This window comes from Pelecanus crispus, chromosome 2 (genome assembly GCF_030463565.1).
Source record: "Pelecanus crispus isolate bPelCri1 chromosome 2, bPelCri1.pri, whole genome shotgun sequence".
NCBI classification, from domain to species: Eukaryota; Metazoa; Chordata; class Aves; order Pelecaniformes; family Pelecanidae; genus Pelecanus; species Pelecanus crispus.
This window is the reverse complement of record NC_134644.1, coordinates 40,567,060-40,586,622: the sequence shown is the minus strand read 5'-3', so window position 1 is coordinate 40,586,622 and position 19,563 is coordinate 40,567,060. Positions and strand designations below refer to the sequence as shown.

Sequence of the window (19,563 nt, the reverse complement as noted above, 5' to 3'; positions counted from 1 at the left end):
ATAATTGGGTAAACATTTTAAGTTGAAACAATATATATAATTTCCATTTTAGTGTCAAAATATCCTGTGGGATAGTACTGTAGCTAAAAGGCCTATTAATTCCCAGAATCCCCCAGATTAATTTTTGTTTCAGTATCACATGATGTTAGCAGTTAGAGATGGTACTGGTAAGTAACCTGAATCCCTTTGTCATCCAGGATAGTTTTGCTTTCTATAAACTTTTATATATACTGGGGAATTTGAAAAGAACCTTGCAATTCTTTATTTGTTGCCTTCTTTTTAAAATTATTTTTGATGCTGTAATACTCTGCCAGACTGGAAATTAGAAGGTTATGTCCATTTTAGTGAAGACAGATTCATTGTGCATGTTTCAAATTTTGCAGCATCTGTTGTGTCCTATTGCATGTTATAAAAAATAGCATTAAATACTGTATTTACTCAGCCACATGGTGTAAGAATAGTGTGAGTAGGTATACTCTCCCAGCTTTAATCCATCTTGCAGTGACAATAGTTAAGAAAATTTTGTAGAACAAATTTCAGCACAGGCTGTATGAACTTGATAGGGACTCAGCTTGACAGACTGCGCTTATGTTCAGTCTTTCCTTTTTACTATGAATTGTAAAAACTGGATTAAAAATAATGCAGCTGACTATTTGATTATTGTCATCATACTTAAAGATATATAGATTTTGGTATCAGAACAAACTGAAGTTTTCTGAACACTTACTAGTATTCAGAAGTTTGAGTCCGAATTTTGTTTCAGGGTTTATTCTGTTATTGTACTTTTATTCTGATGCTATCTTGGATTATTGCAATATATTCACACTTAGGCAAAACTGGTGTAGTTCTTGTGTATCAGTTTCAAGATGTTTGATTTTGTTCTTCAGTTCTTTGAGTCGGAGTAGAAATATAGGCTTATCTGTCACAACTGGTAGCAAAATTTTATATCATTGCAACAGAAAATGTCTTTGCATTTGTAACTTCAGAAAGAGTATGGCTAATGTGAAAACAAAATGACAATCCAGGAGTCAGCTTATTTCCATAAATATCCAATTCTGAGACTCTAAAATGTTTTTCTAGACATGGAAATGTTTCTGTTGTTAGAAGCCATTTGATTATGGGGTTATGAAGATGCCTTTTTTGAAATACAATAATTTAAATTTTAATAGCTAAAATGTATATTTACTGTTTCTCTGTAGGCTGAGTATGTCGCTCATCTTCAGATGTTATTTGATGTAGAGGAATTTGAAGTTCTTTGAAGCTGTTGCTGTCAAGTGTGTGCTGTGTCACTGTCTATCTGATTAAACACATTGTGAAAGTCTCAACACTTTTATGTAAATCTAACTCGGGAAACAGGACTTGTTTGGGAGTAGGAATTAATTGTCATATTAACTAATTTGTCTGAGCAACAAAAATGTCCATTGCTTTTAAGGGCATATAAAACACATGTTTACAAACAAAATAAATGAAAAATAAAGGAGTTCTTCAAAGAAAGAAGTAACAAAAAGCTGTTAGAGGGGGCAATTGCTTGCTTTCAAAAAAGAACAACCCTGTAATTCTTCTCAAAGTGTGGAATACAATTGAAGAATAGAGTGTTGTAACTGAATAGGCAAATCCTTGATCACAGAGCTTTTCATAACAGAGGCTTTTAGCACAGGTTTAGCATCTTACTGCCTTGCAAATTACTATATTTAAAAAAAAGATACCAAATAGAGTAGCCATATTTTCAAAACAAAATAAAAAGTCAAAATTTTCTCCAACTGTGAATATACTAGAAAAAATTCCTCTACCCTGAGAAAATTAATTTTATTATGCACTGCTGAGCAAGTATTGTTTACACGGAGTTTGAGCAAAGATGCAATTTTAATAACTTCTTTTCTCAATTGACTTTTTGTTACATTGAATATGTATGTCATATTAAGTATTAACTGCTTGCTCCTGGCAAACACAAAACAATTTTGCAGTGGCATACAGCATAGGTAGTATCTTTTTTCTTCTTCTATAACTCCATATAAATGTTTAAGAGTAATGAAGTAGAAACAAGGATGTTATTTCACCTGGAGAATGCTTCTAGAAGCACCAGACTCTGGTCAAACCTGTGTTCTGTTGCTGAGATCTTTCTGCACTTTGGGACTCTGTCCCAATTCTCTACTCTTTTCTGTACATTTTGCCACCACTGTGGTTTCCAACTGTGGTAAGAGCTGTGGAAGACAGGAGATAGTTAAGTATTGGGGACATAATGTTGCATGGGATACACTCTTCATGTACCTGAAAATCATGTTCACATCACAATGTTCTGTTTGTTCTTTCATATTAATGTGGGTCTAGTGCAGCTCAACATGTCCTAAAGAGCTCAAACAATCCCATGGTGTCTTTGTCATGTCATTCCTGGGAAACAAAAGAATTAACTTAAATGTTGTATATGTACTTTACCGCTGCATTGGTATTAGCACTCCTGTCTTTAGCTCTCAGGCAAAACAGAGATTAAAGATTTGCTCGTCTGCTTTTTAATGAGCAAAGCTAACTTCTGATCACTGTGGCTCAGATCATTCTGAAGTTGTTGCAAGTCAGAGATGTTACTTCTAAGATACTGTATTTTGTAATACTTTGTGTCTCATGTAAAATAGGGTAGCCTTTAATTACTTCCTTAGTTGCTTTTTATTTCTGTGTATCCTGTTATCATTTTTTTCATTTGAGAGTGTTCTCCTGAATCTGCTGAGACAAGTAAGGGGGGAGAAGAGAGGCTGACATCCCAAGAAAAGAATTTTTTTGGATACGCAGTCATATATGAATGCCAAATGACCTTTGTTTTACACATCAATCTGAGTTACATGCTCTAGAAGAACTGTAACGGGCAGAATTCACATCTTTGCAGTGTTGGTGAAAGGTTAGGAAATGGAGGATAGTTTCTGTACCATTTCTGCCCAGTTCTGACTTTTTAAAATTTAGGAAGCGCTTGGTTGCCTGCTTAATGCTCTGTCAGAAGGAAATTCTTGTATGTTAGCTTTTTTTCATTTTTACCCCATTGCAGAGTTCGTATTTCTTGTCCCTGTGGACTCATTATCTTTCCCTAGGGAAGTATGATAAGCACGGAAAAGCACGGTTTAAAAATGCTGCTGGTTAACTGAAATTCAAATGCAGGCATCTTCCTTTTGTGTTTTTTACTAGACAAGTACCTCTCCCTGCTGGTCTGGCCTTATTTGACTCAGAAATGAGGCTAATTTCTTCCAACAAACCTAAGGCTGTACAGATGAATAATTGGTCTTGCGTTTTCAGAAGTGGACCAGTTCAGCTTGGAACACAACTGCCATCTTGAAACACCCATGTAATGCTTATCTTGTGACGAAATCTGCCGTATGGAACAGTGTCAGATCTGCTCATTGCTGTTCCCTCTGTTCATAGTCTTGGTGAACTTCATAGAATCATAGAATCATTTAGGTTGGAAAAGACCTTTAAGATCATCCAGTCCAACCATTAACCCACACTACCAAGTCTACTCTAAGCCAATCAAGGGTAGACTAGACTAAACCATGTCCCCAAGTGCCACATCTACCCGTTTTTTAAATACTTCCAGGGATGGGGACAGCAAGCATACAAATGCCATCACCAGCACTAGCTCAAAAGCTGCCAGTAACATGTCACTCCTTTAAGTGGTCCTTTGAACAACTTCTGTAATCCAAAGTACCTTAGAAATAATCTTGACTCCTGAAGATGTAGTGACTTTGCCCGTGAGTTTGTTGACATTTATTTTCTAGTAATAGCATTGCTGGGTAAAGGAAGTGATGGTACCTCTCAGATTTAAGCAAGTGGAACCCCAGGGAGGGATATGCCAACAGAACACAGTGCAAGGATGCTGCCACCCATGTACTTGTTCTAGAGTTGGCATCTGAAACAGTGACCACCAGTTCTCCCTGGTACAAAGGCAAGTTGTGTAGGGAATTGGCCTGTTTTGAAAGAAAGGCCATACAATACTAACAGTTGCATGAAGAACTCACACCCTGCATTGCAGAAAGGATCTGCCATATTTGAGCCCTCTTGCCAGTTTTATGGAATATGTGATATGAACTGGTATTTACTGGATTTTTTCTAAACGTCTTTTAAAAAAGAAAATGTTATCAGGAACAGAACTGGCATGAGGAATTAGTATGTTTCAAGTGTTAGTTTATGCACTGGAAATTAATACACACTACCAACAAGTTTAAGCTGTAGTTGAACTTGCTCAGTGTACTCCTGAAAGGTGAGAGACATTTCTTGGAGGGGTTCGATCCTCCTGCTGTTATCTGCCCTCGCTCCTTTGGAGGGAGCGGCAGGCAGGAGACTGGTTGAGTGGTTGGGTAAGGAACTGCTACACACCCCAAACAACCACAGGTCAGTCTCACTGCATGTTTCTCCATATTGATGTTTTTTATCAAAATACTGAGATACTTAGTTTCCTGCTCTCATTTTTTTTCCCTGCATTCATCTCTAGCTGTTTTGGTGTTATCAAGATAACTGCTATTTTCTTAGTTCACATGCATCATTTTCTGGAGAGTCATCTGTGTTATGGCTCTAATTGGTGAAGAATTTTTGTCTTAGTATTGCTGTTAAAAGACAGGTTAATTCTCCAGCTTCTTTTAAGTTGCTAGGTAGAAGCAGGGTTGGAGTATTTAGGTGGACTTCTCTCTCCTATAAAACAAAAACTGAAAGCCTATATGAAGTCTCAAGAGCTTTTAAAATCTTTTCCATACATGTTCCCAGTCAAGGGAGTGATTCAGCCAAGATTTGGCTCTTTACTTATTTCCTACATATTTACTGATATCAGAATGAGCATTTGTCTTATATGATCAAAACAAGGGACTTCACATATCCATATAGTGTGTGAAAGCGATATTAAATGATTTTGAACTCTCAGCTTCTGAGTTTTAGAACTCTCTTCAGCATCTAACTATGAAACGGCAAGAAGACGTGGAAGGTGAGAAATGTATTATAGGACAGATTTGTCCATAATAATATGTACTTTTTATATATAATTATTTGTGTTTGTAACAGTATGACAAGCAAATGAGAAGACAGAAGTCTGCAATTTCCTGGAAAAAATGAATGTGAAAATTACTAATCTTGTATTTTTTTTTACTTTTATTTGTAATCTCCAAGAGAAATGCTGGTTTTTATATAGTTGTTGCAGTATTTCTCACATTCTTTCTGTTTGTCATTTCTTATTCTTCATCTCTTAATCTTTGTATTGAGATTTCTTTTTTAGAAGGAACAAAGAGTTGCAGCTTATGTGTTCTGAAGAGCACTAGGCTGTTGGTGGCTTTCTTGGCTTTGTTGCTGCAGTCTTACAAGGATCTCTTCTGTGAAGTCTCTGATTGCTCTGTTGGTGCCAGGGTTCCTTAGATAGTTATTATAATCCTAAGCATTATTCCTTACTTCAGATTTGTTTTAGCTGGCCTGTTCAGAAATTTCCTGCAGGGTATACAGTCAGAGCAGGTGGCAGTAAAAGATAAAAAGACAGAAAAAGGGGAAAAATCGAGTCTTTAATATTGCTCAGAGGATCATTCTTCAAATGAATAGGCAGTTCAAAGTTACTTCTGTGGCTAGAAAATTGACCCCTCTAGAGTACTGTTTATTACCTAGGATTAGTTATCTAGATGTGATCTCAGCCTCTTCTAAAATCATTTCCATCCTTAAAACAAACCCAAAAAATCCCACCCCAAAACCTTCATTCTCCAGGGTATTTGCAAAAGAACAATACAACATTTATTTCTTTAGCGCATTGTAATGAAAACCATTGCTGAGCACTTAACTGACTGCTTTGTTTTCTGGATGTTTTCAGTGCAAACAGAGCCCCTGTTATTTTTAAGTATTTGGATCTTAGCAGTAGATACGGTCATGAAGCAGAAGTTGAAACTCAACATCAATGGTTCAGCTGTTTGTGATCTGCTGTGATAATATTTATTAAAGTGCATTTTGTTAACATTTTGTAAGTGTATATATAACAAGAGATGGTAAAAAATAGCATATACTGTATTTTAAACAGCCTGGTGTGAAGGGAAACATCTGTTCCTGGTTAAGCTTCTTTCAACTTGTGTTCTTTTGACTAAGCCCTGTAAGAGTGGTGTTGATATATATCTTCCATGAACATTGCAAAACTATTTTCAGGACTCTCCCAGGAGCCTGCTTGTGCTTTTATAATCCTTTGCCCCCAGCAGCTTTCAGAGTCATCCTCTTGACCAAGATAAAAATAGATTTTATAAAGTATGTGGTTGATGTTTTTAATGATCCCACTTCTGTCTGGTGGGAAAAATAACTTTTTTTAATAACAATAAATATGATAATATTTTATACTGTACTAAAATAAAATATAAGCAAATTGTTCAAATTGTGATTTTGGCTACGAGTAACAGATGGCTTGATGAAACAATGTGATTTTAAAGAAACGCTCCTTGGTTTATATAAAGATAAAAAGAAAGCGTTCCCTGCAAATTAAATGTAAAGTCTGTAAGTCTGAGATTGAATTCTTAATTTAAAAAATCTTCCTGTTCTGAACATTTTGGGTTTTTGTTTTCGTTGCTTAGAACAGAGATGGACTAAACCAGTGTCCCAGTTTTGAATCACGTTAGTGCTAGCTGATCACAAATAAGTGAGTGTTTTTCTTGTGTTCTACAAAGAACACTGAATTGTGTTCATCCAGCTAAAAAGGTTTTTAGATGCAACACTCAACCGTCCATCTCTATAAATCTTTATTTTCCTCTTGCTTCCGTTCACCCATTAGCATAGGAGTTTCTCTCAAAAGATTCATGCATAAGACATGGTCTGCATTTTGAAAATGCCTGTTCTCTAGAGCAAGCACTTGGGACAGAGTTTCTATAGACTTCTTTTTGATAGTGTATATCAAATATTTGGGTTGAGTGAGCATAGCTGGCTGCTCCATAGCAGTTTATCCCAGGTCTAAAACAATTTTTAGGGAATAAATCTGAAATGTCATGGATAAATTCAGGATTTCTTTTCAGAGTTTAGGCAAGGATGGGAGGACACGGGTATGTTACATGGCTTTTGGGCAGGTACTGCAGTCACTGAAACTTTGTAGCCCCTGTCCAACACTGTTTGCCCTTTGCCAGCTCTGTGAAGGAACAGATGCTAAAATAAGATAATAATTTGAGAAGACTCATTGCACCCAAGACCACAGAGGATGAGACAGTGTGGTTTCAAGAACTGTCATCTAGTGAGATACGCTGAAAGGAACAAGTGTACTTGCACCACACTGCATTACATGTTTAGTATGGTTATATTGTTCTCAGGAATGAATGTACAGCTAATGCAAACTGAAGAGGAATTTCAAGTTGTTACTCTCATCCCTGCCTTGGCTCCAGTAGCAGGAGACATATAGCTTGCTGTAACTTAATGTCTCTTGGCATCACTGTCTTAAGAGCCTATCTTCTGTTTTATTCAGCACAGCAGTAAGTTGCAGTAGCTACTTGCTTCACTACATTTCTCCCTGTTCTGTTTGTAGCTTTCAGTTCCCTTTTGCAGAGGCTACTACCACTGAGCGTGTTGTAAAACTGCAAAGCTTGTTTTCTTTTCCCTGTTCAGTGCCTTGTTGTGCTCTATCACAAATGCAATGAAGTGTCAAGTCAATGGTTCTGTTGAATGGGCTGTGTACTGCAAAGACGGAAAGGCAGTGTACACCTGTTTCTTCAAGAAACTGATTAGGTTTTAGCTTTTGGGGTTAGTTTTGGACTCTGTTATCTTCTCTTGGATCTGTGAACTTCATTCTAATAGTCTTATCTAAAGTTCCTGAACGGTAAAATTCTGGTCAAGGTTTTAATTGGAAGTATCAATATAAACGCTGTCAACAACAATGCTTAAAGGATGACTCTGGTTTGGGATTATGGTAACATTTTTCAAGGCATCCCTCTGGTGTTTTATCCCTGATGGCCTATTTTGATGTAATTGGCAGTGAAAATACCTGGTAATTTGAAAGCCTGAATGCAGACTGGGATTTGACTTTCTAAAAGCTACATTTAGTTTTACTTATATTTATATGAACATGAACTGTCTATCTCAGATTCAGAATTGGTGAGTGTAAACTGGAAAAGGTTAAAAATGCATGGGAAGTACAGGCTTAAATGACAGAACATCATAGTCAGAAGGGTTGAACGGTTGGGAGATCTGCAAGTAGTGAAACAGTCTCAGAGTAATAGGACAGAAATTATTAGCAGTTTCTGCTTTGCTGTTTGATTTGTAGAATTATCTTTTTTTGTAACTTAGTATTAGAGATGCAAAAATGCCCAAGTCGCGAAAGTTTTGAGTTGTTTAGAAAGAACTAAACCCCTCTGTCAGAACATTAGCTAAGCTTAGTTGGTTTTAAAATAAGCAGTAAAATCTTGATGACTGTTGCTGTCTTCTCAGGAAGGAGCATGTGAGACCTACAGAAAATATCGGAGGCAAACTAAAAGCCTGTCTTAATTTTAAACATCTGTTTTCAGAAATGAGCAAACTAGAAGGCGGATGTGCAGTATTTGTGATGAAACATGTACTACTAAATATTAATGAAGGAGGACATAGTTGGAAGACTAGTCTTGAACACCCTTTTCCAGTTCCAGCTCCTGGCATGCAGTACATAGCGTTCCTCTCAAACCACAAGATCATGTTCTTTGCATGAAGATCCGCGGTGCTATGTCTGTTGTCAAAGGAGATTTGCTTGAATCCTGAAAAGAAGGTAGAAAAATACAGTGATCTTGTTTCTGGAGCACATTATGAGATCTAATGCCTCTAACATTGTTCTTTTAAAAACAACCACCAAATAAACAGACAGACAGACAAGCATTTCTTTTATTGGCTAAGACAGTTCAGGCTTGGTTTAAGTGGATAGCTCTGAGCAAAATTAAGCAGCTATTGTTTCAAAGACCATATGTTTGGCCATCAGTAGGACTAAGTAGCAGTCTTTCCCTTAGTTCACTGCAGAGCTAACTAAATGCATCTGACCATCAGAAAATCAGTTCATTGCTCCTCAAGAACATTGTCCTTTCTCCAAGAGCATTTTTTCTATGTGTGCTCTTCGTAAATTGTTCCTGTTGTTTGTTTTTCTATTAGCAGCAGTCCCCTTTACTGGGTTGCTACGACATTCAGTACCTTGTTATATCATGAACCATATAGCAAACCTATTAATGAAATGTTCAGTCCTAATGCCTAGGTTTTGAAGGTGTTTTTTTACAGATTATAAGGAAGTGTAAGCCTTGAGACCATTTAGGACTGCTATAAACTGGAGTGCCCTGATTACATTAGTAAAACTGTTTCTCCTCTGGATGCATCCCAAAAATGTCCAGCTCCTGGCATACGAGAGTTAAAAGAAATTCCTAACATTTGTCTTACTAAATCATTTTTCGAAAATCCTTATCCAAGAAAGACAGCCTCATTACTAAATTGCTGGGTATTATTTGCCATGTTTATTGATGTGGGTGGAATACTGTCCTGAGCTTGCGGGAAGTGTTTCATTTGCTGTGTGCCATCCCATGGGAGAAATGTACAGAATCTCCCTGTAAGCAATTACCGAAGCTGGCAAAAGTATATGATTCTGTTCGGCATGCGTTCTATATCCTTGAGCTTCTGTATTTATAAGTAATACCATCGTGCTCGCTATGAATAGGAGATTATTACAGAGCTGATAATGCAGCAAGAAATGCAGAATCACAAACAATATGTGGACTGTACAATGAACTTGTCAAGTGTCTTTATTCTAAGTAGATATGAAAAGAAAATCTGTATGTGGCTGTTCAAAATGGGCTTTCAACCTGGAATCTCTGCGCTTCTTTCATGGCTGTGAGGCCTATAGTTTAAAAACAAGTAGTTTTCAGAAAAGAGGATTTCATCATTCAGCCATACTGTTTCCAGGTGTGGATTTACAGACCTTTAAATTAGACTGTCAGCCATTTTCTAATTAGGTAGGGAGCCTTCAGGAGAACCAGAAATATTTGAAAGGATGGAACATAAATTTGCTACATCAACATGACGTTTAGTGACATTGCTTTGTGCTGCTGATGGTTCCTTTTTTCCAAATGCAGTATAAAAATAGCGGTCAGTCGGTTCTGAAATAAACAATGACACTTCACAAATGTTAAGAAATGTTAATACAAGTGCTCCAGCTAAAATTCAGTTAAGGTAGTGACATCAGGGTTGGACACGGTGCTTGTTCCTATTCCTGCTAGAGCTAGTGGGAGATTTGATATTTCACAGATAGCAAAGGCTAAATCTGTCATTTTTTCCCATCAGGGAAAATGCCAGGTTTCTAATCAAGCAAATGATAGGGATGACTTTAAATTCTGTAACTGCCTTGGCCCTCTGTACACATGGAATTTCACTCCTCCTTTAAGCAGGTTCTGTTTTTAAACTGGCGTAAATCCAATTTGTTGCAAGCCAGTTATAAACGAATTTGGATGTACCCACTTGGGGGTTTATCCAGATTGAAATAAATGAGTTAAGTTCTGCTTCTGTTGTTGAACAATAACATGATTTGTGATGGAGACCTGTTCTTGTACTTGTGGTTAATATCATCCAAGCAGCACTTTATGAAGCAATAAAAATGTTTCTGTTCCTATCTGGGGAAAGAACCAAAGAATATTTTTAAATTTTATTTTAAATTTTGTTGGAATTTCCCTTTTAAAAATTTCTCAAGATGTAAAGAGCAAGTATGTAGCATATTTAAAATACAAAAAGGGTCAGTAAGACAATTGAAATTAGTATGATCACCTAATGTAAGTCTGATGTGGTAAGTGGTGGAGATGCAGTTGTTCTGCTTTTTATGCTTTTTCCTTTCATTTAGTCATACAAAGTAGTATGACAAGGACCTTTGTTAGAACTGTAAACTGGCACATAAAGGCAAGTAATTGTAGTATTTATCTGATCTGGAATATGTTCTGGGTGACCCTGTCAGAGTAGCATCATGTTCTCCCCATCAGGTTCAGCTTTACCCCTGCTTTCTCCCATGCATTGCCCTCTTACTGATTCCCAACACTGCATCTGCTGAGATACTTTGCAGAAGGCTGGAACAGACATACCTGTCTGTGTGTTCCAGTGCAGGATGCCTCAAAGGGTCCAAAAACCGCAGGTGGCTGGTAGAAACAGCCCTCCTGCCGTGTGTAACTCCGGGGCATGATCTGCCCAGGTACTGAGGTTTGGGCTTGCTTAAGTCTGGGGTTTTGTTTTTTATAATTCAAATATTCAATATTTCAAATACAGGAAAGAGGAAGTGCGAATGTATACTGGATGGCATAATTAATTCTGGATGTGAAGGCAACTAAAATTTGTACTATTGAAGCTGTCAACAGGATGCTGAAAAAATCAAATTGTCTTTGTTTGTAGTTTGAAAATGTTCAGGCTTTGTACTTTAGTTATGATGAGAGCTAGCTTCTTCATGGTTTTTGCATCTGCCGGTACATCACTTTGCTGTTCTGCAGCTTACATTGCACTGCTGATGTAACATTTCCTGCTAAATTGGCTTTATTGAAAATAATGCAATACTTGGTTCTCCCTTATGTAATTGGGAAAATTTGAAATAAAGGTTTAAATAAGATTTTGTATTCTGTATAGTACCAATTAACTTGTTGGGAAGGGGCCTTGAAGATACAGTCTCCTTTTCCAATCTTTCTGCTAAACTGTGAGGCTAATACGGCTTAGAATGTATTCAGTCCTTAGTTCCTCCTATTTCCATTCTGAGAACAAGAGCCTCAGAAGAAAAACCTCAGCATCAGGTATTCCTTAGAACAAACACGTTTTTTCTGAGTGAGCCAAGACTGTAAAACATTGCTATGATAGCTGTGAAAGCTGTTCTCATCCAAATCACAGCGTGGGAGAGTCTGGTATAGATTGCCAAGCAGTCTTTATTGACCAGGACCAAAAAAATTACTACATATGTGCTATCCTCAGACTCTTAACGGTTACATACTAGGTAAATTTCTATAATTAGCTGCCCTGCAACCTACTAAACAAATGTAGTGGTGTGTCTGTAGATTAGTGATAAGAGAGGAACTGAGTTTGTAACTCTGTCATTGACTGTATAAGAAAGTATTTGTAAAGTTGCAACAGGGAGTCAGGACCATTAAGCATATTATGAACACATCTATCATTGACATTCACTTAAACCTTTCTGAGCAAGCTAGTTACATGCTAACTTTCTTTGTAGACAGATATTCATTTGATTAGGTCTCCTGGCTTTGGCTGGGATAGAGTTAATTTTCTTCCTGGTAGCTGGCACAGTGCTGTGTTTTGGATTTAGTTTGAGAATAAGGCTGATAACACACTGATGTTTTAGTTGTTGCTAAGTAGTGCTTACACTAGTCAAGGACTTTTCAGCTTCTCATGCTCTACCAGTGAGAAGCTGGGAGAGGGCACAGCCAGGACAGCTGACCCAAACTGGCCAAAGCGCTATTCCATACCATATGATGTCATGCTCAGTATATGTAAACTGGGGGGAGTGGGCTGGGGAGCAGCGATCACTGCTCAGGGACTGGCTGGGCATAGGTCGGCGGGTGGTGAGCAATTGCATTGTGCGTCGCTTGTTTTGTGTTATTATTTATTTTCCCTTCCTTTTCTGTCCTATTAAACTGCCTTTATCTCCACCCACGAATTTTACTTTTTTTTTTTCCCTGATTCTCTCGCCCACCCCACTGGGGTGGGGGGAGGGTGAATGAACAGCTGTGTGGCATTTAGCTGCCTGCCGGCTTAAACCACAACATCAGGATACTGCTAGTAGTATTTTTATTTGGAGGTTATTGTCCTTTTTAGCAATGTGCTTTAGTTAAGTCAGCATCCCATGTTCGCCAGGCTAAACACCTGTGAAAACCGTTCCCTCGTTTCCTGGAGAGCTCCTTTTAAGTTCCTGTGATTACAAAATCCAGAGTTGATTTAAGATGGAAAATATAATAGTGGTTTGAAAGAGGAAGTTCTTGTTGTTGATGAGGTATCATCTGTAGGTTTGTGTGTTCAGAACAGTAACAAGTTACCAGGAAGTAGATGATTCATTTAAAAAAAAAAAATTCTGGGTAGGGAAGATGCAGAAATGAGCTTCCTCTTAAATTAAAAAAAAAAAAAAAAAGAAAGAAAGAAAAGTTGTACAAACTACTTATTTACTTGCTATTGGAAAAAAAAGCCTGAAATGTTTCACATAAGTTCATACTAAATTGAGCCTCGGAGAGTAATTAGGACACTTTAACTCTCTGGAATTACATGGTATGCAGAGAAAGTGAAATTATTTCTTCATTCTCAAGGCATTTCTTTTTGAAATATTTACACGTGTTTATGTTATATGAAGAGTATACATTACATGGAAACCTTTCCTTTTCGGTGGGTGATTTTGATAAATGCATCAGGAGACATTCATGTTGTCACAGAAGTCTGGCTCTTGCTGCAGCTTCTCCTGGGTTCGAGGAGTGTGAGGCTGGCGACTGGAATGGATGGTGCATCTGTAGTGCTCAGTCTGCCTAAAAGATATTTCTCTTTCTGCTTTGTCTCAAACCTTCCTTAGTTAATTCCAGCTTTATCTAATTGTCATTACTACTAGCCCAAAGCTTTTTTCTTAGGATCTTTTGTGATTTGATTCCTTCATTTTCCTCCTTTACCTAAAGTGTACAGGATTAATAACAGCACCTCTTAGTTTCCATTTTTCTTCTTAGCTCATCTTACAATGCCTTTTTCTCTTCAGAGTTCTGTATCTTCCCAGAAGTGATGTACTAAAATAGTTTTGCTTTTACGCACTCATTATGTGAAAGTTTGCCATTTGTGTCTGCATCCAAAATGGGACAAACAACAACTGTCATTCCAATGGTGCATATAACAGGGAGAATTAGTAACCTTTTCCTCGCATAAATGTCATAACCACACACCTAATACAGCAGAAGATGTAATATTAAGTCCCTGACTTCATAAGGTTGATACTAAAACTCTGTGTGAGTAATACCACTTCTGGTAATTTAGCATAAATAAACTTTCCAAACAGATGCTTTATCCCTTGTGAAGAAATACGTAGGCATTTTCTCTCTCTTTCTCTTTTTTTTTTCTTTTTTTTCTTTTTTTCCTCCACTTTCACATTATTTTGGACGATTTAGGAAACTTTTGATCCTGCTTCTCTAGAATGAAACTTTTAATGTAAATGTAACATGGCAATTTCTTGTGGTAGTGGACAAAAGAAGCAAAATGACATGCTAGCTGCCTTGAAGGGTGTTATTTTCTGTATTTCTGTTTATCTAAGACAGCTTGACAGTTAAAAATCTAATCTTCTTTGACTTGTAGATTCAAGATGCTGCAAGTCAAGGCTTGAAATTTGTTGGAATTATACTTCAGTACCATTCCCAAAAGAACTGTCTTGTCAGCGCCTCCCTGACACCCACCAGTAACAACTCTGTGCAATCAAGAGATAATAAAAGTGTTTCAAATTACCCTGAGGATCATGCTTCACCGGATGGCGAGAAAATAGATGGCATTAATGGGTGCAGTACTCCAGCACTGAGTGAGGAAAGTGCTGACCAATGTGCCACATCCAGGGAGGGCTGGCGAGGTGAAGGGCAGGCTACTGAAGAGCTGAATCTCAAGTCTGCAAAGGGAAACGAAGAACAGTTTGAACATGCAAACCCAAGAGAAGCAGCAGACAAGCCGAATGGACTTGTGGAGAATGAAACACCAGCACGATGCTTAAAACCACTTACTGGCAGTAAGTATTGTAGTGACCTCTCATACGTAAAAGCCAAGTTAAAATTGCCTCGATTATGTTCCCAGCTCCTTTGGGGGGTGGGGATGCAGGAAGGACCTTACCACTGTAATAGTGAAGAAAAGATGCATCAAATGAGCCACTTAACCTGATTTCAACATGGTTACACAGTTCACGACGACTGAGTTAAGTCAGACGGCAAATGAAGAGATGATATAAGCGGGTGCAACTTTGTTATGGCCCCTTTGTATGCCTGAGTGTAAGGGCGTATTTTTATCTGCTGTTTGGCTAAATTGGTTCTTTTCTGTATTTGTTGCGATACCCCGGGAGCTCTTGATCTTTGTATGCTTTTTGTCCATTTGAATGAAAAGCCCTGCTAATCTGGTTGACAAGGTTTTGCAGCAATAGAAGGAATAAGTCACGAAGCCTTATCACAGTTAGCCCCTTTGTAGCAGGTGAACAGATAGCTGAAATTAAACCACAGCAGGAACAGCAGGAATATATGTGATCTGGACTCTGAAGTCTCCTAGTATGCTATAGTCAGGCTGGGGTCAGTGCTACAGCCAGAACTGTAATTACTGGAAAGCAGCAGTTATTTTTGTTAATGGCTCATGTTTGCTAATTCATAATAAAGGTCCTCTTGGTAATGGTGCTCCTAATAATTTGCCTTCCAGTTCTCATTTTTTTGTAAGATTATTCTTCATACACCAGTTTTCTTTCTTTCATTTCTTTGACATATTGCTCCTCAGGTGTGCTTTCTACTTTTAAATGTCATTTTATGCCATCAAAAAACAAAAGTCTCGGCTGATGTCTCCTAGTACCCTCCTTAAGGTGTTTGTTGCTTGGAGGTTCCTTCAGTAGCAGGAATTGTAGTTCAAAATAGGATGTAGACCAGAGTAATTTAGAAAATGAAAAGTCATCAAAAAAAAATAGTCTTGCCCCATTTCCAGTTTAAACCTCAAAACATTTTTCTTTCCTATGTTTGCTTAAATCCTAGAAAACAGTGTGTACACTCATTTCTCTTACCGCTTTGCTTACTTTCCTTACAAGCTACAAATCTACGTAAGGAAATTCCATCTGCATTCCTTTCAGCTGGTACTGTCCTTGACTTTAATTTATCCCTATTCTTTATGTCTTACATAGATTCAGTCAAACAATCCTACTCCTTTGGGGATTTTGTATGTAGGACTGAGAATGACTTTGCATTGTACCCTCCTTGGACTATTGTCTTGGTTTCCGTTGCATTTTGGTGTAATTAGCTTTTTGCCATCAGATTTGGATCACACTCTAGTAACCTTTCACTGTACTTTCTTCAATTTTTATTGGGCAAGGGGGCAGCCAGATTTGGTCAAAGCATAGCTATTACTTGAAAAATCTGTTCTGGTTTACACTAGGATCTTACACATTGTAAAACCTCTCTTAGTTTTATAGTTCTAAATTAGTTATCTCCAAGTCTAATCAGACCAGATCTTTCTCTCTTTATATACACTGTCTTTGAGAGAGTTAACCTAACAAGTTTAGTCATCTTTTTGATGCTATTCTTCTCCGTACTGAACGGTGGAAACCTTTTGCTATAAGTAACCACATTCTTAATATTTCTGTGTAATGTGAAGCTGATCACCTCCAATCTCCCCAACTTCTATCTGTCTGTAAGACCCCAGGATTTTATTACAGCTGCTGATTTGCCGGATAAGAGGTTATATTTTAAAAATGCCTTTAGTTTCCTTATTTATCTTTCTTTCACTGAGTGCCTTTTGGCTTTATTTATTTCTCATACAGGTTTTTTAATTGGTGAGTTATGCAAATATTTTCCAAGACTGAAGGTCTGAGGAGGCAGTTTTGTGTGACAGTTCACCTATAGTAGGATTTCGCCAAATCTGTTGCCTGTACAACATTGATGATTTCTTTATTACTCTTGTATGAATTTTTGTTATTACAGCACTCCCTTTTCCTCCCATGGAAAATGTATTTCAGTCTTTGGCACCAGTTCTCCATCCTTCCTTGGGAACATGAAGATAGAAAGCATCAGGTGGTTTTGGGTTTTTTTTCCAGTTAGCCTACTTATTCCATAGGAAGTTACCACTCTTGAACTCCTTCTTCCCTTCATAAAACTAAAGAAAAAAATGTAATATTTCTTAGTATTTGTGGAATCTTAATTTTGTTCTTTATTTTAGGTTTTATACTATTCAAGTGTTATTTTTATGCTTCGTTGTTTTTTTCCCTGAATATTTTGTAGTGGTCATTCACTTTCCCTTTTATTAAAGGGCTCTTCAAAGCAGTGTTGGAAATTATTTGCCTGTGGACAAGGCACAGATATTCCAGTGGTATGTCCAAAAGTAGTGTGCTACCTAGAACCAAACTGAAAGTGTCTTTGTCCATGCTTGAGCAGTCAAGCTTGCTGGTGAAAAGTGTTGCCAGTAGTGACTTGAACAGTGGTTAGGACTGGTGTACTGTACACTCAGTAAAGGTGACAAACCAAGTCAACCACTGAAAGAATCCCACACATTTTAAATGCGTGTTGTCAACGGCATGTCTTCATATACACCAAAAAGATCTCAGTTTCCAACAGGAGTATATTTTGGGGGTCAGAATCAAAATGGTCATAGAAGTTTTCTGTGTATGTTCTTCTGAGTTAGGATTATCATAGTTTTTTTCTTTCTAAACAAGTGGCAAACAGCAAGAGGATTCATGTTTATTCTTCTCTACTCTATTTGAATCATGGTTCGTGTCTGAGATCATTAAGTCTCTTTTTCATGTTCGGTTATATCGTGAGCTTCCTTCTCTCTTCAAGTGCTTCCAGCCTGTTTCTGAGCATCTCCCTTCTAATATCTTTTCCAATTTACACACTACTTCTTGTTCAGTGACGTTTGTTAGAGAGCAATCTTAACATTTCTCTTGACATCTCTTTCTGTTGAGATTAGAATATAATAACGTGGAAACAAGGGGAGCTTATTGAATGAATGAATTCCATATAATGTCTTTACCTTTTATATTAATTTATTTTGGGAGAATTTTTGGCATTTGGAAGTCAATTGAAATTTTACCATTGATTTCCATGTCCATTAATAAGTAAAATAATAATGTCCAAAAATCTTTTATCAGTAATTTTATTGATGGTTCTACCCTTCTGAGAATTTGAAAGGTGTATCTGCACTTAAACTTGCTTCCAGTTTTAGGGCTGTGAAAACTCAGCTTTGGTGTCAACAATGACTTTTTTGTAATGGTAAGCCTACATTAACTGCTCTTATGATATATACTAGAGGAGATACAGAGCAGAGTCTAGAAAATGTTCTCAATCCCTTCACAATTCCACCTTCAAAATTCATTTGCTGTTGTGTTAACGTCTCGCCTTGGCTCAGACCCAGAGTAAATCAATGAACCAGCTAGCGTAGTCTCTACATTAATGGGTCACTGCATTTTCTTTAGATGAGACTACTACTTGCTGGTTCCATGCTATTCTATTATCAAAACCAAGTTATTTAATACTTTAGTTTAATGGCCATGATCTACAGAATGCAGTTCCTCCTAAATTTGCAGTAAGGTTTTGTATTTGAACTGTCCTCAGTATCACAGCTCTTTTAACAATTCATTCAGTTAAAAAAAAAAGGTACTCTGTGCCTTAATTTTTAGTGATTTTTTGACTGCTGCAGTACTTAAAGCAGTTTGTGGAGCATGTTTTCCTATCTTGGTTTACACTGATAACTCCAATAGGGGGGTTGTTCATCAGTACTCAGGTATTACTGTCTTTAAGTGTTTTACTATCAACAGTGAATCCATTATTAGTAACAAATACCGTAACAGCGATCAAAATATCATACTGGATTTTGGGACCCTACCGTGTTGGACACTCAAGAAATGTATTAAGGAGATAACCACATCCCAAAGTATTTTTTGCGGTTGCGCATTGTAATCAGGCAAGGGCTAACAGTGGGTTATACATTGTTTTAGCTGAAATTATGATACGGTTGTTGCATTAGTCCATTTTTTGCTTTTTGGTAGAAGCAGAGATCTTCGCTCTCTTCAACAAGCCAAAAACTCCACAAAGATGCAGCCAGTATTATACAGTGACTATCCCTATGAGGATCTCCAGGAATGGGCAGACTGTCAACAGCTTGGAAGCAAATTGGCTGGAGCACATGACAGATCACTTCAGGAAAGGAGGCTCATTGGTAAACGCCATCTTCAGCCTTGGAATGGTAAATGGTATGGAAATTACAGAAAGCATTATGCTGTGATTATTTTCTGTTCTCCTCTAATAGAGGTCATTATCTTTGAAGAGAAGACATTTGGGAGGTGCTTTAATATAGGCTTGGGGCAGATATGTTTTAGATCAGCCTATTTCAGTGAAATGGAATGAAAGCACAGGAAATATTTTGGCATTTGAATAAGGAAAACAGATCATGTATTGTATTTTATAAACATACTAGAGATGATCCTGTAATTGCAGAAATATACAGAGTTAATAAACAGTACCAAGTAAAATGAATTAAACTAATAATATTGTAAAGCAGATGGTATAAATGGAAGAGTGGCTTTCCTCTTAGCTGTCCAGCCACACAACGCATCTGGGTCTGATTGCAGGTCAGTGTAAGGACCCTCCAGTTTCATCTGGCCAACATGTAGTCAGTTACTCCCAGTTCTTGCAGAGACCCTTTCCACCTTGATGGCACAGTGTTTTACAAAATTGTCTTCTATGTTTCTTTCACCCTAGCTAGTGTGTTCATATGAGTGATGAATAAATGTTGGTCTTAATTTAAGAAGAGACGATTAAAAACCAGATTTTTGCATGTTGTGAAAATGTGGCACTGAATCCAGCTTAATAATGTAGCCAGTCTGTTCTACACTTGTGGCCACCATGGTGTCTCTGAAGGCAAGTCTGCTGT

General features: G+C 37.5%; 1 protein-coding gene across 1 annotated transcript in view; it reads left to right on the top strand.

The window, feature by feature from the left end:
• Window positions 1-19,563, top strand: part of RFTN1 (raftlin, lipid raft linker 1) — a 103,345-nt gene that overhangs the window by 58,848 nt on the left and 24,934 nt on the right. The window contains exons 5-6 of the mRNA XM_075706037.1: window positions 14,266-14,683; window positions 18,680-18,883. Coding sequence (XP_075562152.1) covers window positions 14,266-14,683; window positions 18,680-18,883 — 622 coding nt within the window. The remainder of the gene's footprint in view (window positions 1-14,265; window positions 14,684-18,679; window positions 18,884-19,563) is intronic.